Genomic DNA, 23845 nt, shown 5'->3' on the forward strand with positions numbered 1-23845 from the left:
CTTTGAATAATGCTTTTTTTTTTTTTTTTTCTGAAAGAACACCCTCTCATAAAAATAAAATCTGGCTTTTGGATTGTATAAATTTTTGCTGCATACATCAGAGCTTTTGATGAAACTACTTCAATTTACAGTTCTTTGTAAAAATGTTTTGATTAGAAAATAATGTAAAGAGATTCTTGTCTCAAATCCAGGTATTCTTCCGTATCAAAGGAGGTAACAAGTTTTTATTTGTTTGACTTGTATTGAATGAATGCCTGTGTTAACCTATCCTGACTAAGACAGCAAAAAGGGGAAAGTTTGAAAAGAGTGAGGTAGCATTTCTCACAGTGCTAAAAACATGTAATAGAAGATAGCAATACATGCTGTAGCTTATAATATATCATTGTTTTCAGCTTTTAGGAATACAAATTAGTATCTTTCTTCTATTCCAATTATTCTGATGTCTTTATTTTATATGTAATCACTTTATTTTATACGTAATCTTTCTCATATATGTGAATCAAACACTGACTTTTTTAACAGTGTGAGTGACCACATCCAAAGAAATAGCCTAGTCTGTTAAGCCTGCTGAAACAGTATAAAATAAGCCAGGTATCTTATTGTTTGCTTCTACTTTGGATAGCTATTTACGAACAGCCTTAATTAGTTTCCACAATTCAAGAAATCTTAGATCTTTGATATGCAACTTGAGTAGAACATATCATCATTCATTAGAGTATTAGGTGATTTTTATTCCCTTGCTAATATTTTATAGAATTATTTTGGTATTTCTATCATAAAATGGTGTTGTAAGTGAAAGTGTTCTCTCTTTTAATTTTTTTATCTTTATGTTTCTTGACCTTTTCAAAATTTTGTTGTACAACTTGCATTGTAAGTTAAGTGTTATTATTGTCATTTAAATGCTACTTTGACTAACTGAGTACTGAATTAAGGGTGTGCATTCAATAATTGAACTTATGTGGTATAATGGAGAATAATTATTATTGATATATTGATATAACGCTTTACAGCATTCTAAGGATAGGCTTGTATTGCATAATTAATCCTCTCAACATGCAGGTTATAGATTGGCATGGTTTAATCTGCAGATGGGTAGAGTAAGGAGAAAGAGAAGTATGGGGTGAAAGAACTTGTTCATCAAACGTGTGGCTTCTGAGATGGCACCTGAATTATATGTGAGCTTTTCAGACCACCATTTCTTTGATGCACATGTTTATCTTCTGTGCTCTGTTCATGGCTCATTTCAGCTCCCTGTACTTATTTGTTCTTCTCTAAGGAAATTAAAGGATTTTAATTTGTACTACTTCAATGAAAGGAATGGTGTGCCATTAAAAACTTTCAAAGAAATTTGAGAACAAAATGAATTCCATTTTCCTCCTTCCCTACACACATTTTTGTTTTCTGTAGGTGGAGGAGTATAATCTTTAAAATGGTAACTTGTTCACTCAACGTCTTTCAAATAACTAATATTTACAAATGGTAGTAAGTTTCTGCAATAAAAAATGTCCATTCATATTTTCCCAATGTCACTGCTTAGTTTTCCTTCATATTTTCTGTTTCTTTTAACAAATATTGACTTAATTTATTTTCTAGAACTTGAACTAATTTGAAACTAAGAAGAAAATCAAACTTTTTTGTATATTTGAGACTTTAATTTACTGACAGAGAACAGTTAATTATTGGATTCTGTTAAACTGCTATTTCACCACCTAAATGAAAACTGTACTTAAAGAGCTTTCTACTGCCCACGTCCATAATTATGTTGTGTGAATATCTTTGCAATATTTACAAAGTAGAATTAAGTAAAAAGTTCTTTCACTTAATTCAAAGAAATGCAGCAAGATATGTAGGATACTTTGATTGAAAATAGATCTGTAAAGAACTTAATTGAAGGACTGTTAAACCAAGAACTGAGTTTAAAATTAGTTTTGAAAATGATGATATCTATTACAAACCTAAATATTTCGTGCAAGTAGGTTCTGTAACCTAATTTAACCTTATTTGTATAAGAAATACAGTTTAAAAAAAAAAAAAGAAAAAGGGAAAAAAGAACCAAAACATCACAACCAAAGCCAAATAGTTAATTATAGTTGTTGGACAAGTATTTTTATTCTGCAAAATTTAACTGTAATGTATTCCATTCTTTCTTTTGACAGTATTACCTAGTCATACATGTGGCAACCCAGGAGAAATACCTAAAGGAGTACTTCATGGAACCAGATTCAACATCGGGGATAAAATCCGATATAGCTGTATCTCTGGTTACATCCTAGAAGGCCATGCCATGTTGACATGTATTGTGAGTCCTGGGAACGGCGCATCGTGGGATTTTCCAGTTCCTTTTTGCAGAGGTAAAAAATGAAGGAAGGAAATATCTTTTAAATGCAAACAGCAGATTAAATAAATTTATTCTGAGGTGCTTTTTTCCCTAAATGTAAGTGTACTAAAGTACTGTCTAAAAATTGACTCCATTTAAAACTGTAATTACTAAAGCAGTGACACTCCAGAGTTTTCATTCAGAGATAGATGTTATCTACTTACCTTTTTTCCTTTCCTTTTACATGGGCATAGCTATATCAATTTCATGGCAGGACCTGGCCAGGAAAAAGCTTCAATGATGTAAACTTTGAAGGATGGTCCAGTCCCTTTGAGGCCCACTCCTGCTCAGAGCATGGATAACTTCAAAGTTGTGTCAGACTGCTCAAAGTTTTGCCCAGTTAAAAATTTAATAGCTCCATGGATGGAGATTCTAAAGTCTCTCTGGAAACCTGTCATGGTTCCCAGCTACCCTTATTCTCATGTCCAATTTAAATTAGAATTTTAGAGATTATGTCTATTTCCTCTTCTTCTGTTGTGGGTCTATGAAAAGATCCTCTTTCCATTCTGGCTCTTTCCTAAACTAAACAGTGCTGTTAGATTTTCACATACGCTCCACTTGTTCAGGCTGAAAAATCCTTTTCCTTCATCCTCTTGTCTCATACATTGTGTTCTTCATCATGAAGTTTTAGTGGCCATCCTCTGGGCTTGTTCTAGTCTGTCAAAGTCAGTGTCTCTCTTGTACTGAAGGACCCTGGGTTGGACAAAGCATTCTAGATGAGGCCTCCTAAGTGTCAAGCAGATGAACTCTAACTCTCTCTCTTTACCTGCTGGCTATGCTATTGTTCGTGCACCCAATACAAGGTAAGCTGTCGATACTGCAGAAATGCACCACACACTCAGCTTGTGTTTCGCCAGGACTTCAGGTCCTTTTGTCAGAGCTGCACCTAGAAAGTAATTTTTGCATGGGATGATCCTGTTCCAGGTACAGGACTTTGCATTTCTGTTTTGGAATTTCATGAGATTTCTGTTATTCTTCCAGCTTGTCAAATCCTGTCATAAAAGTTTGTCTGAATGGCAGTCCTGCCCCTCAAGACATCAGCGCATGAGATCCTGTTTATCACTTCACAAATAAGTTGAAATCTGCTCTGCTGAAGTCCAAGAAGTTAATTCTATAAATTGCCATTTTCACTTCCCTCAAGATATTCAGCTAATGGTTATTGTGACCACAGTTGCTGTTGAATATCACTTATCTGAATGTTCTTTATTCCAACACCAGCTTGGCCTCTCCAGTACCTGCATTAAAAAAATTATTCCCAACGACATTAGATATCTAGTGCATTGCTTGCCCTCTGCTGTGCTCCCATCCCCAGAGATGCTGGTGTGGTTAAAATCACTGATCATAACCAGACCTAGTGTCTGGGAAACTTCTAGTACTTTAACAGTTTTGATCACTGCTCGATCAGATGGCCTGTAGCAGATATTCACCATAACGACCTCCCTCTTGATTTTCCCTTCTCATTCTAGCCCACAGGAGCTCAAGAGCTCGTTGCCTATAGTGCAGCAGAGAGAGCTCTGTTAATTCAAGGTCTTACTTTGTGTAAGGTGCAGCCTCTCCTTTTTTCCCTGCATTTCCTAGGAGTCTGTGTCTATCCATTGCAGCCCTTCAGTCAGGTGAACTGTCCCACCAAGTCTCTGATCTCAGTAACACCACAGTTCTGTGACTGTATATGCACTTCCAGTTTTTCCCATAGAGCACATTTTTGCATACAGGCACATCAAATGGCTTCCTGCTGCTTTGTGAGAGGGAGGGAGAGAAACATCCATTGCCTTGTCCACCCTGTCTTCTTCCCTGGGCCTGTTCTCCCTTTAGGTTTTCTCCTGTGTCCATGACAAACTTAATTTAGAGCTCTCTTCACTAGGTCAGCAAAACTCTTGCCCTGTTTAGACAGGCAAATCCTATGTCTCCCCTCCTGTCCTCATTCCTTGAAGGGCACCCTGTAGTCAAAGAGATCGAAGCCCTGTTGCCCAGCACCAGCTCCTTAGTAAAGCTCTGTTCTGCTGGAATTTGATACTCCTACCTGAACTTTTCCCCTTGTATTAAGGAGAACCCCTCTGGTCTCCTGTGCTCTTCAGCCTATTCTCATGTCCTGTGGATGCCCTTTACTGCTACTACTACCACTGCCTCAGCAGTATTACTGGTACCCCTGTGGATGAGCAACAAAGGGCAGCTGTTTTACCCAGTAATGGTTACTTGTGACTGAGGGCTCTTATATCTTAATTCCTCACAGCAAAGAAATATTTTATAATTTTCTGTGCTCCAAAACAAATGCAAGGGTTAATAATCAAAAAAACCTAACAAATATTTTGGCCATGTCTGTTTTTTGTATTTGATTTCAATCAGTTCTCAACAGAGATTTCTTTTACTAGTGCTTCAAAACAGAAAGAAACAAAAATTTTCTAACCATTCAGTGTCTGATCTTAGATATTTGGTTTTTTGGGGTTTTTTTGTCCTTTTAGTAAGAGGCAGAAAACAGGTGTCAGAAAAATATAAATAAGTTCATGGTATCATCAATGTCTACTAAATATTTCTTCTGTTTCTGCAGATACTGCCTGTTTTGGCAGTGTTTGCCTACATACAAATATCTTTAACAGAACTGAAATTCTGTCCATAATTTTTAACTCTGTGAATATAATCTTTCAATAAAAAATCAAGTATGGTCCTGAACCTTCTGCAGAACTTACATGAAATCCAAAGAATTCTGTGTACATTCTGACAAGAAATGAGGATCATAACATAAAAGTTATTTAACAGTTAATGATTTATGTGAGCTGAGCCATTGCCTCAGTGAATTTTTAGAATCCATGTGGAATATGGATTTGATAAGAGATTTTAGACATTCCTTTTTTTATTTCATTTTATCAGTCTGGAACATATGCCATGAGGTAGTCCTTTTCATTCACTATGTCTTCAAGCAAGACATGTTCCCCTATTGTTTCTCTAAGAACCTTGATCTTTTCCATGAAAGCATCTTTGTTACAGTTTTGTTTCCAGATGGTAGTCTTCTTTCTTGTCATCATAAACTAATTTCATGGTACGCATGTAAGATAATGTTACAGAGTTAAATAAAGCTCTGTGGCTTATATACTGAAAAATCTTAATAGCCTTGTTCTCTGTGGTATGTTTCCCTAGTTTTTCTGATGCTGAAAAATTACTATTTTCTACAGTTTTGTTGAATAATAATTCTAGAAACATTAAGAAGCTGGTGTCCCATAATTTATAGATTGTCTAACTGTATAACTGCTGTTTTTGCTAGAATTCCTAGTGAACTTCTATGTCTCCAGGAGGATGTAGACAGCATTGATTCTTGTATTTGCCATTTTATTTCGCTGGCTGCTGCTCAGTTTCAGAGGTTCTCTTTTTAAAGTGTAGCCATAGTGAGAATGGTGGAGCTGGACTGTACTGTAAGCTCATTGACGGCATAGAATGAACTCTGAACAAAAATCAAATGAGTCAATGATATTTCCATAAAGTTTAGAAAAGTTTACTGTCAAGACATTTGCTTTTTTTTTTTCTGTTTTCTTTCAAAAAAAAACTCTGGCTCCCCCAAATAGAAAACAATCCGCAAAGAAAAGTTCAAAGGTAAATCCTGAAATGTGAGGTAATTATTAAAACTTATTCCTGTTTTTCCATAAGGTAAATAAGAGCAACTATGGACTTTTCAACTATTATAAGAAAGACAGGAAGTTTACTATGAGTTTCTGCAAAAAAATTGTATAGGTGACTTACAAAAATATTCAGAGAGAATCAATGGTTCACCTATATTTTGTTAATATGGGTTTTTTCCTGAGAATTAAAAAGGTCTTTGTTGTCGCAATCTCAGCTACCATAATAGGATCACCCAAAACATTTACCTTCTTTGTCTTGAAGTTGAAATAGTGCGCAGTACAAGTCTGAAACATTTTGAAAGTTAATTTCATTCTCTTCAGTAGTTCCTCTAATAGCTGATTTATGATATGTGACTACTTCTAAATGAACTTTTTATAATTAGGTTCTCAATTCTCAGTAATTTTGAGAATCCCTAGTTGATTATAGTTGCATGAGTTGAGATTTTTATGAAGCTAACATTAGGAATACAAATTGGATTAGTGATATTACAATGGTAAGCTTTTTTTCACAATAAAAATAGCTGTGAAGAGAAGAACATGTAATATATTATCATTAAAAACACATCCATCTATTGGAGGGAAAATAAAGAAGACAATAAAGTAAAAAAGATCATATGTCAGAAAAGTCCAAAGGGAACAAGTAATAATTAATCAGGTTTCAGATTTAAGCACTATTACTGGAGAAATATTGTGGATAAAATATATATTTTTACATACACACACACATACAGGTATATATATATATAAAAAAACTAAAAAAGATATTCCTAGATAAAGGAAGAAAGGAAAAAGAGTCTATGATTCACTTAGAATAAAATAAACTGAATACAGAGATGCAGAGCTGATATTTTTGACAAAAAAAAAGCTAAGAGAAATTGATGCTTTTATTATTATCCGTACCTTCTGTGGTAGCAAGCAATTCTCTGATATAATTTCTTCTCAGCCTCTTAATGTTTAGACAAATACTGCTTAATAAATTTAAGGAGGAGAAAAGATGTCCTGATCCCATATTTATCCATGTTTACAATAAAAAAATTAAAAAATAAAAAATAAATTTAAAGAGGGAAATAAAAGGAACATTTTCCAATAATTTTGCTTATTAATGTTACATTACATGATAAAATGAGAATATTTTCCCTGTATCCACCCTATAGTCTATAATTTTTACAGTGAAATAGTAGATTCCTGTCTGAGCAATTTTGTTCACTTACAGAATAATCTGATTTGGTGCAATGCTTACATTGAGATGAAATTTGGAAGAAGCCCTCATTGTAACTAGTAAAATAAGTCAGAGAAGTATTTCAGGAAAAGCAGATTGAAAAGCAGATACTGTGTAATTTCTTACACAGTAGTGCAGGACTAGTAGATCACACCCAACAGAGGTATGGACACAGCTACAAGTACTCATTTATATATCTCTGTGTGTGAACGTATATATATATTTATGCATACATGTATTTATGTTTAGATGTTATTGTTCTAATGTGTCAGTAGGTATGGAGGGACCTGATAAAAAAATGAAAAGATGCCAGGTCAAAGATTGATCTGTGAAATAAGGGGCCTGGAAGCTGGGAGTAAATGAAAAAATGAGATGACCGGTATAAGAAAACATAGCCGAGGTATCCAGAATGATAAAGTCAAAGAACGAAAAACAAAACTTGAGCCTGACCATTAGAAATATGAGCAAAGTTTAGATCAGAGAAAGATTCATTTATTAAAAAGGAAAAAAACACTTCAGAGGCAGTCATAAAAAGATGAAGGATTTGATAACTGCCCACAGAGTTACGGGAATAACTGGATTAACTTTCCTAATTATTATAAAAAAAGTGAAATTTTCAACAATCATTAATTTGGTCTCAAAGAATTCAGCCCTTTCTCTTTTTGCTTTAAAAGTAGGACTTTACTGTTCATTCATTGTAGACTGTTACTTTTAGAGATCATTATCAGTGTCAAAAATATATTCTTGAGGGATAATCATCACTGGAAAATAGTTTAGGATACTTTACTGTAAAATAAGATAATATTTACAAGATATTCTGAAGACTGATCTTTTATTTCTGTGGGAGAGAGAGTATGAGATTACTGCTGATTAATTTTTGAAGTTCTTAATTTAACTCTCTTCTCTGAAACCAGGTTTTTGCATTAAAAAAAAAATTTAGAGCTGGGCTTTGATTTTAAGTTTGCTCAAGTGCAAACTATCAATTAATCAATGAGCTTTTCTGCCAGGGTAGCAAATAATTAGTCCATCACTATTTCTGTGTTATTTGAAAAAATATAACTTTTTTGACTAATAGAGCAATATCCCGCCCAGAGTGGATAGAGAGGAAATAGGTCTTTGTAATATAACAACCAATATGATAGAATAAATAATTCAAGCTTAATAAATTAAGCAAAATGTTTAAAAAATAAAAACAACCTTTGCAAGACTACCCACCTGAGTCCAGTATTCTCAGGGCTCATAACTGTGGAATGACCCCACCAGGGTCTACTTAGATCAAGGTCACTGGAATCTCAAAGCTAAAATGTTCAAGGTAGTGCTGCAGCTGGAATGGTTGCCCACAGATCCCTAAACAAATTACAACAATTTGTGTGTTTCTATTTTGTACATACTATTAACTTTGTGTGAGAAATATGATTATTTAATATATGTAAAATAGATTCTGTTTTCCTAAACCACAATAATTCCTGAAATTTTAACCAAAAAACCTCCCAAACATTCTACTTAGAGAGCAATCCAAATTATTTTGAAGTGCCCTTTGACAACCGTGGGGAGAGAAATAAAATTAATCTTAGATGCATGGTCTAATGAGTATTTAATTTATGTGAAGTTGATCAACAGCAAGAGAAGAAATTGAGAAAAGGAGGCAAACTGATTAGAGAACTTAGCTGGGATGCAGTACATCTGGATTCAAGTGATGATAGAAAAAAACCCAAGCAACTTCTATCAAGTTTCTATTTTTTATAACACAGAAAAGAAGCAGAGGTGTTGGCTTTTATCTATTCAAAATAAAGTCTGTAAAAACCTAAAACAGTAAAGAAGATAAAGAAGTGGAGGTGTATATTTTGATGGTTAAATAGCTGTCTGCCTTTTGGAACTAAATTAGGTAAATGAGCTATCAGATGAATGCATAATGCTACACCATTGTAAGACTTTGTGATGTGTTTGGTCATTCTGAAACTGTAGTTTAGCAGTTTGACAGTTGGCATTGACATGCTAGAAGTTATTTTTAAACTTTCCATACATATACTATGACTTTTTTTTAGGTTTTTGTCATTAAGACATTTTAAAATGGTAATTTTAAAGTCCTATTTTTAAAAAGTTATTTAACAAACTCCTCATATTAACCTTTTTGAAAATATACAGAGCATGTGTTTGTGTAAGTAATCATTCATCATCATTTCATAGATGTGTTCTCTGTACTGAAGATTTTTTTAACGAGGTACAGTTATCTACTTTCTCACAAACAAACTACAGGAAAATGCTATTTAATAAAGAATTGAATAGATCTTAGAATCATAGACTGTCTCAAGTTGGAAGGGAGCCATAAGGATCCTTGACTCCAACTCCTTGAAGGGCTACGTAAAATTAAACCACATGACTAAGAAAGAGCATCATGGAAACGCTCTTCAGCAGGCCTGTGCCATGACCATTTCCCTGGGTAGCCTGATCCAGTGACTGGCTGGTCTCCCAGTGAAGAACCTTTTCCTAATGTCCAGTCTCAGCTTCCTCTGACACAGCTTCCTTCTGTTCTCTTGTGTCCTGTCGATGGTCACCAGGCAGAGACCAGCATCTCCCCCTCTGCTGCTGCCTGGGGTAAGTTGCAGACTGTCATGAGGCCATCCCTGAGCCTTTTCCAGGCTGAACAAGCCAAGTGACCTCAGCCACTCCTCCTAAGTCTTGCCCTCAGGACCTCCTCTGCACACACTCTAGTAGTCTGATGTCCTCCATATGCTGAGATGTCCAGAACTGCACACAGTACCTGAGGAGGGGCCATACCAGAGCTATGCAGAGTGGGACAGTCACCTTCGGCTGGCTGGCGATGCTGTGCCTGATGCCCCCCAGGATATGGTTGGCCCTCCTGGCTGCTGGGGCACTGCTGACTCATATTCAACTTGCCATTGACCCAAACCCTCAGACCTCTCTACGTGGAAGTGCTCTCCAGTCTTGATAAAGAACTATTTCAGTGAAGCTTTTAATAAGGCTTGGTGAATAATTTATGCCCATGGTTCATTTAGAACCCTCTAAAGCTGCAATTTTCTTTAATTGATAAGACTTATAAAATGTGACTCAAAATGACAATATGTCATTTGATGACGATTCATAAAATATCCCTCAAGTTTTTAATTGCACCTATGCTATTGCTGGTGATAGATAAGGAAGTGACTACCAATGACATAAGAAGAAAAACTTTATTACTATGAATTTTGTATTTTAAATCACCACTGTGTTTTTATCACTTATGTTACAAGAGTAACATATTAATGTGGTTTTTCACATGAAGACCTTTCAATATAAACTCAAGTGGAATAGCCAACTCCAATTTCAATTCGGATTCTTAATTAATTTTGAAAGATTCTAAATTAATTTTGAAAGGTCAGGTTAGTTTTAAGGTTTCTGCTTTGTTTAGTTTTGGTTTCATTATGCAATAAATGTTATTTTACTTGCCTGGCCATTTTATTATCTTTTATATTAAAAAAGGCATATAGAATACAAAACATTGCACCCTGGAAAGCATTTGTGTGGTGAGGAGAGAATAGTCCTGTAAAAATGTTTGAATGTTCAAAAGATACCTAAACCAATCCAGAGGAAGTTTTCTAAGATACCGATTTTTTTCTTCATCCTTGGCTATCTGCTCATCAAGACTTGCATCTCACTTGTAGCAAGATTCATTTATGCAAAACATGGCTTACTAAAATTTTCAGATTATTATTTTTGGTGAAATTACTCTTTCTATCTTGAAGAAAAATGAAAGGTTTTTCATTTACTTCCATGGTGGTACTTTTGATTTTTTGCATGCATAAACTTGATGGATATGTTTATCTGTTTTATCTAAGCTACACATCTATACAGTATACATACTTTTTGTCAAGTGGTGCCAGCCATATGTTTTTGCATGTGTACTTTATATGAGATGCATATTCTCTAAATTCGGAGCACTTAATTCCTGACTACTGAGAGATCCAAATGTTTGTAGCTTTATACTTCAAGTACTCGTTTATGCTGATACAAACAGCACTTTGTGCAGTTGCTTACAACTTGAAAATAACCATAAGTGTTTGGAATTAATTACTTGCACATTTTAAAATGCAATTTGTAAATCACATAGAGTTTGAATTCATGAAGCCTCAGGCACTATCTGCTATCAAATTACTGCAAGCACAGTGATGCATTAAGATTCCTGAGCACTGTTCTAACTCTCTCAAAAGCATGACATAGAGAAGGCCATGGCCAAAAACGATGATCAGTCCAAGGAGGCCAACTAGCTCTGGGACCAGCTGTGTAAGACTAGATACTTTGTGTCCTACTCTCTGAGCAGTGTGGCCCTATCCTGCCTGCCTGCACTCCCTTAAGCAATGCTTTACTATTCAACAGTCTGGTTGCCTTAGCCTGTGTATCACTTGTGACGAGGGAAATTCCCAAAGCATATCCACATCTGTCAGAGAGAAAATACTCTCTGGTTCAAGCTGGTTTCTGCAGTCTTACCTAGCTGACTAATGGTCTCTTTCTGTTTCTGTGTTAGCTTGGTTTCTTGCAAACCTCTTCAAAATGGTGTTGTGAATAGATTAAAGAGCTGTGCATCCCTTTGGGCAGATAGCTGTAGTAGCCTGAGTTCCTTTGGCTCACATTGGTAATGCACAGTGTATAAATTTAGATTTTTGCATGTGGCTGTCAGAAATAATGAACTACATTTCAGATGTAAAATTCTGAGCTTTAGAGCTCAAAGATTATTCAAGGCCTCTGTAACAGGAACAGTGGGGAGTATTGTATTTACCACTAGTATGTTACTTAATTTCAGTATAAACACAGTGGGAGAGGGTATAATTGAGAATGCTGTCATAATGAAATTTAACAGAAGAGATATGGCTGACTTAGGATTTTGCTCATCTTGCTGGTTACCCTGCATGGGAAAAGTCTGCTTGCTGGCTTTCAAGAATACAGGTGGAACTGTTATGTGTTAGAAACTGAAACTTAAAAGTGCAGGCACAGGATGTATGAAGTTAATTTGTTTTTCTTTGCTGGGTTGGATGATGATCTGAAATGAACTGCTAGAAAGTTATTTATTTAAAAAAAAAAAAAAAGAAAAACCACAAAAGCAAAACTGAAACAACAACAACAAACCAAAACACACACAAAAACACTAGGAAAAAGGGTCATTTCAGATATCATTTGTTAACAAACCTCAATTCTCCTGTCTGATTTATAGATTTACAGTAGTTTTCAAATTATTTTAATCTTTGAATGTATTATGCATCAGGAAATTTGAATTTGATTCTCAGCTTTATCCATGGTTCTTTAATTTTCACTTCCTTTCCCCCTTTCATTCCTCAGAGGCACAATGGCCTTTTCAATATGCCCTGTATGAAAAGCCAGAAATTGAGGAAGGAATCACAGAAATGGCCTGATTTCACCAACAAAAAGAAATCTTTTAGGAGATTTGATCTATTCTAGCCCTATTCCTTCATTTTAAAAAAGAACACATAAATATCAGGGTCTGAAAAGTAAGATATGAAATTAATTTAAAAGACATGACCTCCTCTGAAAAATTTGTGTGTCAAGAAATTAAATCAGTAAGGCTTTGGTAGCCAAGGTTATGTTACATTTATGTATGTCAAAATTTACTTTGCATGTAGAAGAGTAAAGATAGATACCTGTTTGAACCCTTCAGCAGCTTTCTATCTTCTTTTTAGTCAAATTAATGCTCTATATGTTACTTAAACATTAAAGAAATTATTCTGTTTCTGCCTTACTTCCAATTCTTCCTTTAATTTCTGTCACTTATCAGCTATTTAGCTATTTAGCCCCTTTTAATAGTCTCCTTTTTCTAATGTCCAGCCACAGTATTCTTCCTTTGATTCACATGAGTTGTTTTTTCCTTCCAGTCTTAAAACACACTTTCACTGACAGGCTTTCAATTATGACTGAGAAGAGCAGCTCTACTCCTACCCCTTTCTATTGTCTTAATTAGCTATTCAGTTATTATCCTAATTAGACTATAAGTTCCTTGTGTTATGCACCCTGCCAAGCTATGTGTTTTTAAATCTCCACGTTATAGTATGCAAATAATACCTAATGATAGTAGCAGTAAGTAAAGATGGTAAAACTGATGAAATGCATCTCTTCTGATCCTTCACCTATGCAGAAATAGTTTTAATTACTATTGCTTTAGCTTTCATAGCCACATTATCAAACAGCAAAAGCCACCTGATTAATTTTTAAATTCTTATGTCAATGAATTGTATGGATGACATATTTTCTTATTTGGGGGTTTTTAATTATATGTTCCAATACCAAATACTACTGATAATCCGCAAGTTTTTGAAGCTTTCAATGAAATCTTACTGAGCAAGGAAGATATAAGATGTTTGCTAAATCCTTTGGCAAAATACTAAGTAACATTCAAGATTTAGGAGGAAATTCCTATGCTTTGCATTTTTAAAAAAAATTCGTTAATAATCATTAAAAACTGTATATTATTAACTGATGTTGCATGAACCTTCCAAGGTCCACCTGGCAACAAAACCTTCTGAATTCTTTTGTCATCTGTAAACATCCTGATTCAGAACAAAAAAAAAGAAAGAAGAGAAAGGATAGTGTGATGTTATTAACGCTTCCTAGTTTAGGACAGCTTTTAAATCTATAAGAATATATATATTTTTTTTTTTAATAAGAAATAGGTGGAAGAAAAGAATTGTTCAGTATTTTTAAATTTGTATCACAGAGAGTCTAACTGTGTTTCTGTGATTTTGTGCCCAGGTCTTTTTTAGGCTTCTTCTGTGCACATTTCAGCAGAGCCTGGTTCTCCAAACCAGCTCATAATAGGTGTCCCTTCCAACCTTCATTCTTGTTTGGCCTGATGCTAAAGTGGCACCAACAGGGAAAAAAAGTCAGAAAACCTGAACCAAAAACATCTGCTGCTTAAAGGCCACAAAATATTCCATTCTATTCCATTCACCTGGATAATATTTTCTTCCTGTGTGTGCATATATTTATGGATCCTCAGTGGGTAGAGAAGAGATGGGTTTGCTATGGCAGAAAGAAGGATGGTGCTTCACTTGTTTGAAGTGCAGCTTCATTAGTAATTGATATTCTGTTCATCAGCTGAAGGAGCTTGTGGAGGGACACTACGTGGGACAAGTGGAACTATTTCAAGTCCACACTTCCCTTCTGAGTATGAAAATAATGCTGATTGCACCTGGACCATATTGGCTGAACCAGGAGACACCATTGCTTTGGTCTTTACTGACTTCCAGTTAGAGGAAGGATATGACTTCTTAGAGATCAGTGGAACAGAAGCACCATCAATATGGTAAGTCAGAGATCTTGTAAAGGTCTCACTTCCTGTTTTTCTTTTATTGGTGCTTATCTGAAAAGATATTAGAGAATATCTAAGTTATTTTCTACCTGTTAGTAATGACCATTTTTTATGCATTTTCTTTGGACCCTTTCACCTTTCAGAACGGAAAAAAAAAAGTTTGCCTGTGTTTCTTTCCACATCTCTACCCTTCCTCTTCTTTTCTTCCATCTTCCAGAGTTATATTTGTAAGGTATCTTACAAGTGAGGTTTTAATTCATGTTACATATTTGAAGGTGGTATAAGAGCATTTTCTGATGCTGTGTCTTGAATGACATTATGGTATTGTACTTCAACAATGAAAGTAGTGAGCAAAAGTCAGCCTCAGTAAAACAGGAATATATAGACAGCTAATAGATGACATCTTTTTTTAAACAGGCTATAATTCAGTCTTCATGTACTCGTGTGCAAGCATTACTATCTTTATGTTAGCTGATGTTAAATCTGTTTGCTTAGCAATATTAGGGATTAGTAATTGTAATACTAAATCTACATTCTCTCTACTAAGTAAAAGATGATAGTTCTGCCTGTGGGAATGGATTAAATTGTGGAACAGTTTGTATTATGATTTCTTTGCAGCCTACATATGCAGGTTTTTCATCCTTTACATCTCTGAGAATGTCTTGTGCTTGACATATGCACCATTGCTATAAAATTTAGCCTAGAAAAATGCAGATCTACTCACAGATGACTGATGGTTATTATTTTCAGAATGCCTTTCTAGAGATAGGAAGCAATCCCACTGTTATTTTAATGTCATAACAGGCTAGACAGTGCAATATATTAATAATTGTGAAGTTCTAGCTAGCATCTGATCTTTTGAAAATATAGCAATAAAAATGTGTGGTAACTATGCTTGGAAACTATGTAAAAACTTTGGTTGCAAGACACATGTAGATTTATGTCACAAGATTACTCTCTAACATTTCCACATAACCCAAAGTTGTGTAATGGCAGTCAGTGAAGCAGCTTGGTATCAAATTAAGTGCTCATGTCTGTCTGAAGCACAGTCTGAGAGTACTCCCTTGCCTCTCAGTCATGCACAGACATACACAACAATCATCAATGACAGAGTTTTCTTCTGAAATCTTGAAGGGGAAGAACTAATGCAATTTTCCTGCAGAACATAAAAGTCTGTCCATTTGATTTCGTATAAAGCACGCTACTAGACACTTAAAAATATGCTTGTGCTTTTGATTTCTGGTAATAGATGAAGTAGAATATGAGCAGAAGGCATTGGAAACATTCTGCATTGATGTCATGTAATATCGATCAGCTTTACATTGGAAATCAGAGATATAATAAGAATTTCTTTTCTCCTAGAATTCAGTCTCAACATTTTTCTTGTTTTCTGTGGTGTGTTGGAGATTATTTAGCACTGATCACTAAAACCTGGATTTACTGTGTGTTCCTAAAATCATAGAATCATAATATAATCTGGATTAGAGGGAACCTTAGAAGATCATCTGTTAAGAGCACTCTACTGTGAGTAAGGACTTCTTTAATTGGAGCAGGTCGCTCAGTCCTGACCTTGAATGTTTCTGGGGATGGGCATCCAGCACCTCTCAGGGCAACCTTTCCCAGTGTTTTTCCACCCTTACTATCAAAAAATGTCTTCTTTATATGCAGTCTAAATCTACCCTCTTTAAAATCATTACCCCTTGTCCTATCACAACAGGTTCTGCTAAAAAATCTGTTCCTCTCTTTCTTATAAACCTCTTTTAAATACTGAAAGGCTGGATTAAGATCTCCACAGAGGCTTCTCTTTGCAGGCTAAACAGCCACAACTCTCTCAGCCTTTTCTCATGAGAGGTGTTCAGGCCTTATCATTTTTGTGGCCCTCCTCTGTACTTGGTTGAACAGGTCCATGTCTTTCCTGTTCCAAGGATCCCAGAGCTGGATGCAGCACTGCAAGTGGGGTCTCACCAGAGCAGAACACAGGGGCAGAATCCCCTCCCTTGCCCGGCTGGCCATGCTGCTTTTGATGGAGCCCAGGATAAAACTGGCTTTCTGGGCCACACAATGCCAGCTTGTGTCCAGCCTCTCACCCACCAGCCCCCCAGAGTCCTTCTTGGCAGGGCTGCTCTCAATCTGTTCATCCCCCAGCCTGGATTGATATGGGGGGTTGTCCTGACCCAGGTGCAGCACCTTACACTTGGCACTGTTGACCCTCATGGGTTTTCTATGGCCTACTTTTCGAGCTTGTCCTGGTACCTCTGGATGGCATCCAATCCCTCAGGTTTGTCAACGTCACCACACATTTTGGCGTCATTAGCAAACTTGCCAATTTATCCCACTCCCCATGTCATTGATGAAGATACTAAACAGTACTGGTGTCGGTGATACCAGTGAAGGATTGGTACAGTATCACTGATGAAAGTCTGGAGAAACTATGGGGAGTTTTGTAAGAAATGTTTAAAGGATTATTGGAAAATTTGGAATGAAGCTACACATTCAGCTATATTTAAGCCAGAACAGTTACCATAGCGACATTAGAGCCATGCTAAATGTAGTGCATTCTGTAATATGCTAAAATCAGCTGTGTGTTTAAATGGGAAGTTGTTCCATACTTAAAACTAATGGTCTAGGGGTGTTATCATCTTCAAATGTGACTTTTTTTAATTGCTCCCTTTTATTGTATCTGGCATCATGTCAACAGCTTTAGACATTAATTCTATATTAGGAGACACATATTCCATTAGTGCAGTCTGGTAATTAGGATTGTTTTTTCCCTTAAAGGAATATTTGCTGTAAAATAAGCAAAAAAAGACACATACATGAGCACTGTAAAACCTAGAAAAAGAACAAGAATAAAGAAAGTAATTTCAGACTGATGATTCTTTAGTGGTTTTAGTGTATGATGCAATATGTCTGGATTACCCTCTCCAAATACATCAGCAAGGTAAGAAGCACCTCCAGCATGACTGCAGTAAAAGCAGGATGGACTTTTTTTTAAGTAAAGCAATGGAATTGCAAGAACAAGTGGAATCTAAATGCTGAAGGAAAGTAATCTGATACATCTATAAAATATGTAAATAAGAGATTTTATGTTATAGTAATTACATAGATTATATATCTTATTACTATATAATATTAATATTTATTATATTACTTATATGACACACGTTTCTAAACCTTCTATAAGATTCTAAGTTTCTAAACATTCTATAAGATGTTCAGTTAATTTCCATTTTATATAGCTGACTGTTGTTTTGTTTTCCAATGCATTGATGAGGAAGACGAAATTTGTTTACTTTTTCTTGTTTTTAAAATCACTCATATGGTCCATCCTAATGCAATTAGTTTATAAAAGAGTTAAGAGACATTATTTTATGTACATGATACAGTTAGAAGGTCTAAAGCTATTCAAGGTTTGCTTGTTGGGGTTTTTTTTGTTTGTTTTGAGTGTTTTTTTCTTGTTTTTTTTTTTTTCTAATTAAAGATCAGTTATATAGCTCTAGATCTTGAATGAATATAGGTGATCGCATTTTTAATTCTGCTTTGAATCAATACAAGTGTCAACAGGATTAAAAAGAGGAACATCAGTGTTTGCAAAATGAATGTGAAGGACATAGTAAAGGCTTTTAATCTGTAAAAAGAAGTAGAAGTATTATCAGTTAGACTGTAGGTGAAATAAATCTTTTTGAATTTGAATAATTTGCTTAGTTTGCTATTATATAAAGAGTTTTAGGTGAAAAATAATTTTATTTTGAGTTAGTAAGCTACTGTTTGCAATGCCACAAACTTGTGGGAGCATAACAGATAAGACTGCCTCTGCTACGTGTGGAGCCCATCTCCACATCCATCAAAAGGCAGATCTTTTGGGTCCAAAGGGCTCCTCTGTTGTTAATTATTAGAACATTAAAAAAAAAATCTGAACATTGAATATAACTTTTAAAATTCTTCCAAACATGTCCTTTTAGACTTCTGCATAAGTTACATGGTACTTAAAATTAAATCAAGGTTGGATCTAAAAATAGCACTAAGAAGTATCTTAAGTATCTTAGAAATCCAGACTTCAACCAAACACAGTTTTGAAATAGAAATCTATTACTTAGGGAAAGCATCCTATTGAAAATCTCTTCGTCTTTTGTTGGGGTCTCCCCCCCTGCCATGGAGCCCTGGGAGATGGGCCCTGGGGGGGGGAGACATGGGGTTTCCCTGCCCCTGGTCACACTCATTCCTGGATTGGTTGGTTTATGTTCCCCGGTGTGGGAAGGACCCTCAGGTCCCGTGACTGGAGCAGTTCCTGAGCAGAGCCCCGGCCATGAGGCTGGAGAAATAAACATCTCTCTGAAACATCTATCCAGAATCCGTCTATATATAATTCCTTTCCACGGGACTCCTGGTTTGATATATGCTTGTTACAGTAATCCCCGCTGTAACAGTCTTTCTCAAGACTCCTCCTTGAGATGGAAGTTTGGGGTTTTTATTACTATTTGTAGGTTGGGTAAAGCTGGGCAATTCACATGGGCATAGATAGGTCCAACTCAGGCTTTTTCATGTAAATGTGGCTTGGCCATGGTTTTTACAAGACCATCAAGTTACACTGTATTAGACTGTGCATGAAAGGTGATTGTGATACTAAGAATAATCCTGCAATTATTTTTTTTTTAACTTGGAATCTTAATTTTGAACAAATTTTGTTCAAAAAAATTTTTTTTTTCTCTTTGACCATATAATATTGATTTTATCTTACTGTGCTTCAATTTAAAGCCAAAATTATTATCCTTCACATTTTTGTCAGTATTTGCCAATGCAGGAGAATGAACTACACTTCACACTTTTTAGTCTAAATTAATTTCCTAATACTATTTAAAATTACCTTTAAGATTATTCTGACTTCCTTATAAATCATCTCAATATCATAGTGAAAGGCCATAAAAGTGTATGTGGATGTGAGAGTGATTTGAAAGCAGTAGTAATGAATTGCTATAATCTTGGCATACAATTTGACATAAGTATCTGGATTCCTCTGAAACTCACTTCTTATTTCTCTGTTAATGAATAATTCCTATAACAGCTGGATACTATTTTGTGTTTTGTAGCTAAATGCACCAGTTCAAACACTCAGATATATTTCAAAATAGTAGGATTTCAATTTGTATGCTTTCTCTCCTGTTAATAGATCTGTTGTAATTTCAATTACCACCCTCCTTGTGAGAGGCCTATAGCAAAGTAATGCATGAGGAAATGGAGTGGTCTAGATCACCTTTTTGATAGACATCTATGGCCGTAGATCCAGACATTGGAGCTGAGTGTTTAGCTCAGAATTACATAATTAGACAGCTAAAGAGCACCATCTATTGGTTTGCTGTAAAAAGATGTATCATTTGTGGATTACCTTCAATAAAGTTGTTCTACACCAGAAAAAGGCTTGGGACATACCTGTGCCAATATAAGGCACTATTTTTGTTTCCTTCTCCATCAGGTGAGAAAGGATATGCCATGGCCACGCAACAAAGGGGAGGCAGTTAGAGTACAACGTTTTTATTTGAGAAAACTAATAAATTTTTATTAATTTATGTGTAATTGCTTACTTCTTTTAGCCTCCTTAGAGACATCATGACCATCATTCCTTTTCTGGGTCACTAGTGAAATTCTGCAAAGTCAAATGTTTGTCTTGGAGTTCTCTTGCTTTCTACTAGTTTTTGGAAGCTCTTACCTTTCTCTAGCTTGTAACTGGATTTCCCCTATTACCTGTTTTGGTTAGGAAACCAATAAGTATAAGCTTCTCTACTGGCTAACCTGTCCATCTGACCTGCCATGAACCACATTTGGGGTTTTTTTCAGGAAAACAAGTTGCATAGTTACCCTCAGATTCTTCCTATTGACTTTCACGTTGCAAAGTTTTCAGTTTCCATGTAAATATTATGTAATCTATCACATTTGGAAATTAGCAATAATGTTACCTTGCACTTGAACTCAACCTATCAAATATATGTAGCAACACAAAAACATTTAAAACTTATTTACTGTAGAGCACTATTCAGTTCCAAACTCCCAAGATACATTGGAAGGACAAAGAAACTTTTAAGGGGAGTGGCTAATCTAGATTTTGTGCTTATATGAAGAGCTTTTTAAGACTGAAAAATATAGTGATCCTGACAGAACATTACAGATTTTTAATTCATAATGTGTTTATTTACTTGAGTAGAATTAAAATTCTGTTAATTAAATACATTTTTGCTAACAGATTTCTTCCATACATTATTTGTTCAGACTCTTGCTACAGCAGACATCATCAGAAGGGATTTACATATTGAAAACTGAATAAATGATAGAAAAATCCCCAAAATAAGTAATATGGCAAACACCATGTCCCTTTAAAAAGCTCAGTGGAATACATCTTCTCCCCATCTTCCGAGTCCTGTCAGTTGCTGCCTTTGGTACTGATGCTTGTCTCTCTGGGTTTCTCCTACCTGTTTCCTGTTGGCAATAACTATGCTCCCACTGCTCCCTTCGCTCCCAGAAATGTGTCCTGTTTCTGCATCCTCCCTCAGCATTTCCTGCTGTGTTCAATGGTTTAAGCCTAAAATCTGTTAACATTTATCCCAATAAAGAATGGAAAAATCATAGTTGATCCTGGTTTCTCGTAGATAAAGGGTTGAAAAACATATACCCCCAAGCATTTTTTTTGTTTGTTTCTTTTTAAAGTCAGCCATGTGGTTTAGTCGTAGTCAAAATGGTGTATCAAAAGTTTTCAAACAAAGTGCTGAACTTGAGTTCCTGTGGAGTTGTGTGATCTTGGAGAGAATGTCTCAGTGGTCTCAGAGCTGTTAAGCACAGTCTCAGAAAGTATTATCCCCACTCACGTATTAGGGAATTTATAAAGAAAATTGTCAGAGTGTTTTGCATAGGACATCAGCTATGTATACTAAACATGTCATACAGGAAACTGGTGTACTCTAGTTCTAAAAGTATTGCTTTCCAGAGTCTTTTGAAATTCCCTGAGTGGGAAATAGCAAGTATTAATTCAGTATCTATAGCCAGTTTTTTTTTAATAGCAGTTTCTAAACCCAAACATATGCAGATAAACAGCTTCTTCACTCCTACAGTTCTCCCATAATAAGGATTAATAAGATGATATAATCAGTGATATATCTTGTACTTGGCTATATTTATCAAAATCATCATGTTCCAAAATGGATTTTCTTCAGGCATTCAAATGCCTACTTGAAAAATGAATTATCCACAGTTGTAAGTAAATTTTTAGCAGTCTTGGAGAAATACAGTGAACACTGCTCAGTATCTTTGGAGTCTATGGAAATTTAAAAAAAAAAAAAAAAAAGTGGATTGAACAGTTAGCGAATGGTTTGCCCTCCCTAAAATTTATGTAAGAGAGAAGATGAAACCTGACTAGGGTTAAGAAAGCAAAGCTGCAGGGAAATTGGTATCTTAAGACAGTGTTACATTTATTTCCACCATCCTGGGCATTGTCTTTTGATTTCAGCATCCTAGTGGCATTTTGGGTTTTTTATTGCTTTGATACAGAGGAACATGACTGGTTGTTTTTTTATTGTTATTTAAGTGTATATTAAATAATTCAGTATAAATTATATAAGGAGATGAGCTCTGCTATTTGCAGTGACAAAACTGCAGATTCTAATTGCTAAAATGGCCATAATGAAGAGAGGAAAAAAGAGTGCAAGTAGTGGTTTCAAAATAAGCTGAAATGTAGCATCCAAATTTGTGTGTGATCTCTGAGTTGGTGGCATTGCACTGGAAGAAAGGAACTGTTGGAGGGAATAAGGACCACCGTTTTCCTTTCTATTATATGTTGTATGTGTACATATATATATATATATGTATGTATGTATGTATGTATGTATGTATGTATGTATGTATATTATCTTTTGGTTAATCTGATTAAAAAAAAACCAAAACAACATTGTACAGAGTCCTGCTGCAAAGACAAATCTATTTAAGGCTCACTCAATAAATATGTTTAGTTTATGATAAGGTCTCACATAGAAATCTTGCAAAAGTTCTTAGACTTGTATTTGAAGAAAGCGTTTCTGAAATGCATCACCTCTTGTAGTTTTCTCATGCTAAATAATATATATAGAAAAGTACATATTAGTATCCGTATGCATAAAAGCATGTTGGATGTTTTGCAAGGATTATGACCTTAAAATAAATAGGAGGATAAATATACTTTATGCTAATAGTAGGGACTAAACTCATATAATGTCTTGCCTGTGTTAGCTGTAAGGACACAGAGACCACTTAGCTGTTAACACCAGCATGTGAATCGCGTATGAAGTGAGAAGTACAGAGGCACTAAATTGACGCTTAATTCACAGAACACTCTTGCTTTCTTTGCACCTATTAATTTACAGCCTACTGTGCTGAAGAGGCATAAAGGCTTCATTCATAGCACATCACAAACTGACAGGAACATAAGAGTGAGAGAACTCACTTAAGGAAGCACTGTGACCCACAGTATAATTTTCCACTATATTTAAAAGAACATAAAAAGCACTAGATTTTTAAAATTAAGTATATGAGCACAGTTTAAATACATTAACAGAGAGCTCAGATTACTTAAAATACCACTACTTTACTCTGTTTCTAAATAGATTTTATAACCCTGGGGATTCAGTATGCTCCTAAAATACCCTTCTACTGGGTCTGTTGCATTATTCTAGAATATCTATAAAATTAGCTTCATTTGTTCACGAAACTCTTGCCATTGGATTCAGGAAAATATGTTTTAATGATGAAACAGTTCATGCCAATGTACTTTTCTTGGAGATATTTATGAATCATTAAATTTCTTGCTTTTACACAGTATCTATCCATTGCAGCCAACCTGAAGTGTAAAACAAAACATACAGATATCTTGACTTCTGGAATGTTATTAAGTTCTTCCTCTCTCTCCCCTTTTGCCATACACCCATACCAGGAATTCTAGGTTTGCATGCCATAATCCCAGTAGTTCTGAAAATGCAAACCTACTCACTGATTAAGAAACCAAACTAAACCAAACCAAACCAAAACCTGAAACAAACCAACAACCCCCCCCCCCCCCAAGACACCCAACAAACCCACAAACAAGCAAAAACTGATTTAAATTTAAATCTAATTTAAACTGGAGTTGTCAAATCTATATTTCTTTTGACATCTGTGTTACCACATGAGAAAGAAAAAGTTTAATAGAGACAATCTTGCTGTAAATATATCTGCATATAAATATGAAGTCTCAAACTTGTAGAATTAATACAGTTCAGGTCATCTGGTCAAATCCCATTAACAGAGGGACTACTAGATCAGTCTGGAAAACA

The 23845-nt window shown here is 35.3% G+C and overlaps 1 protein-coding gene across 1 annotated transcript in view; it reads left to right on the forward strand.

The window, feature by feature from the left end:
* Positions 1-23845, forward strand: part of CSMD1 (CUB and Sushi multiple domains 1) — a 1120396-nt gene that overhangs the window by 577316 nt on the left and 519235 nt on the right. Inside the window, exons 4-5 of the mRNA XM_069011476.1 lie at positions 2157-2351; positions 14306-14513. Of these exons, the coding sequence (XP_068867577.1) occupies positions 2157-2351; positions 14306-14513 (403 nt within the window). The remainder of the gene's footprint in view (positions 1-2156; positions 2352-14305; positions 14514-23845) is intronic.

This window comes from Aphelocoma coerulescens, chromosome 3, assembly GCF_041296385.1.
Source record: "Aphelocoma coerulescens isolate FSJ_1873_10779 chromosome 3, UR_Acoe_1.0, whole genome shotgun sequence".
NCBI lineage: Eukaryota > Metazoa > Chordata > Aves > Passeriformes > Corvidae > Aphelocoma > Aphelocoma coerulescens.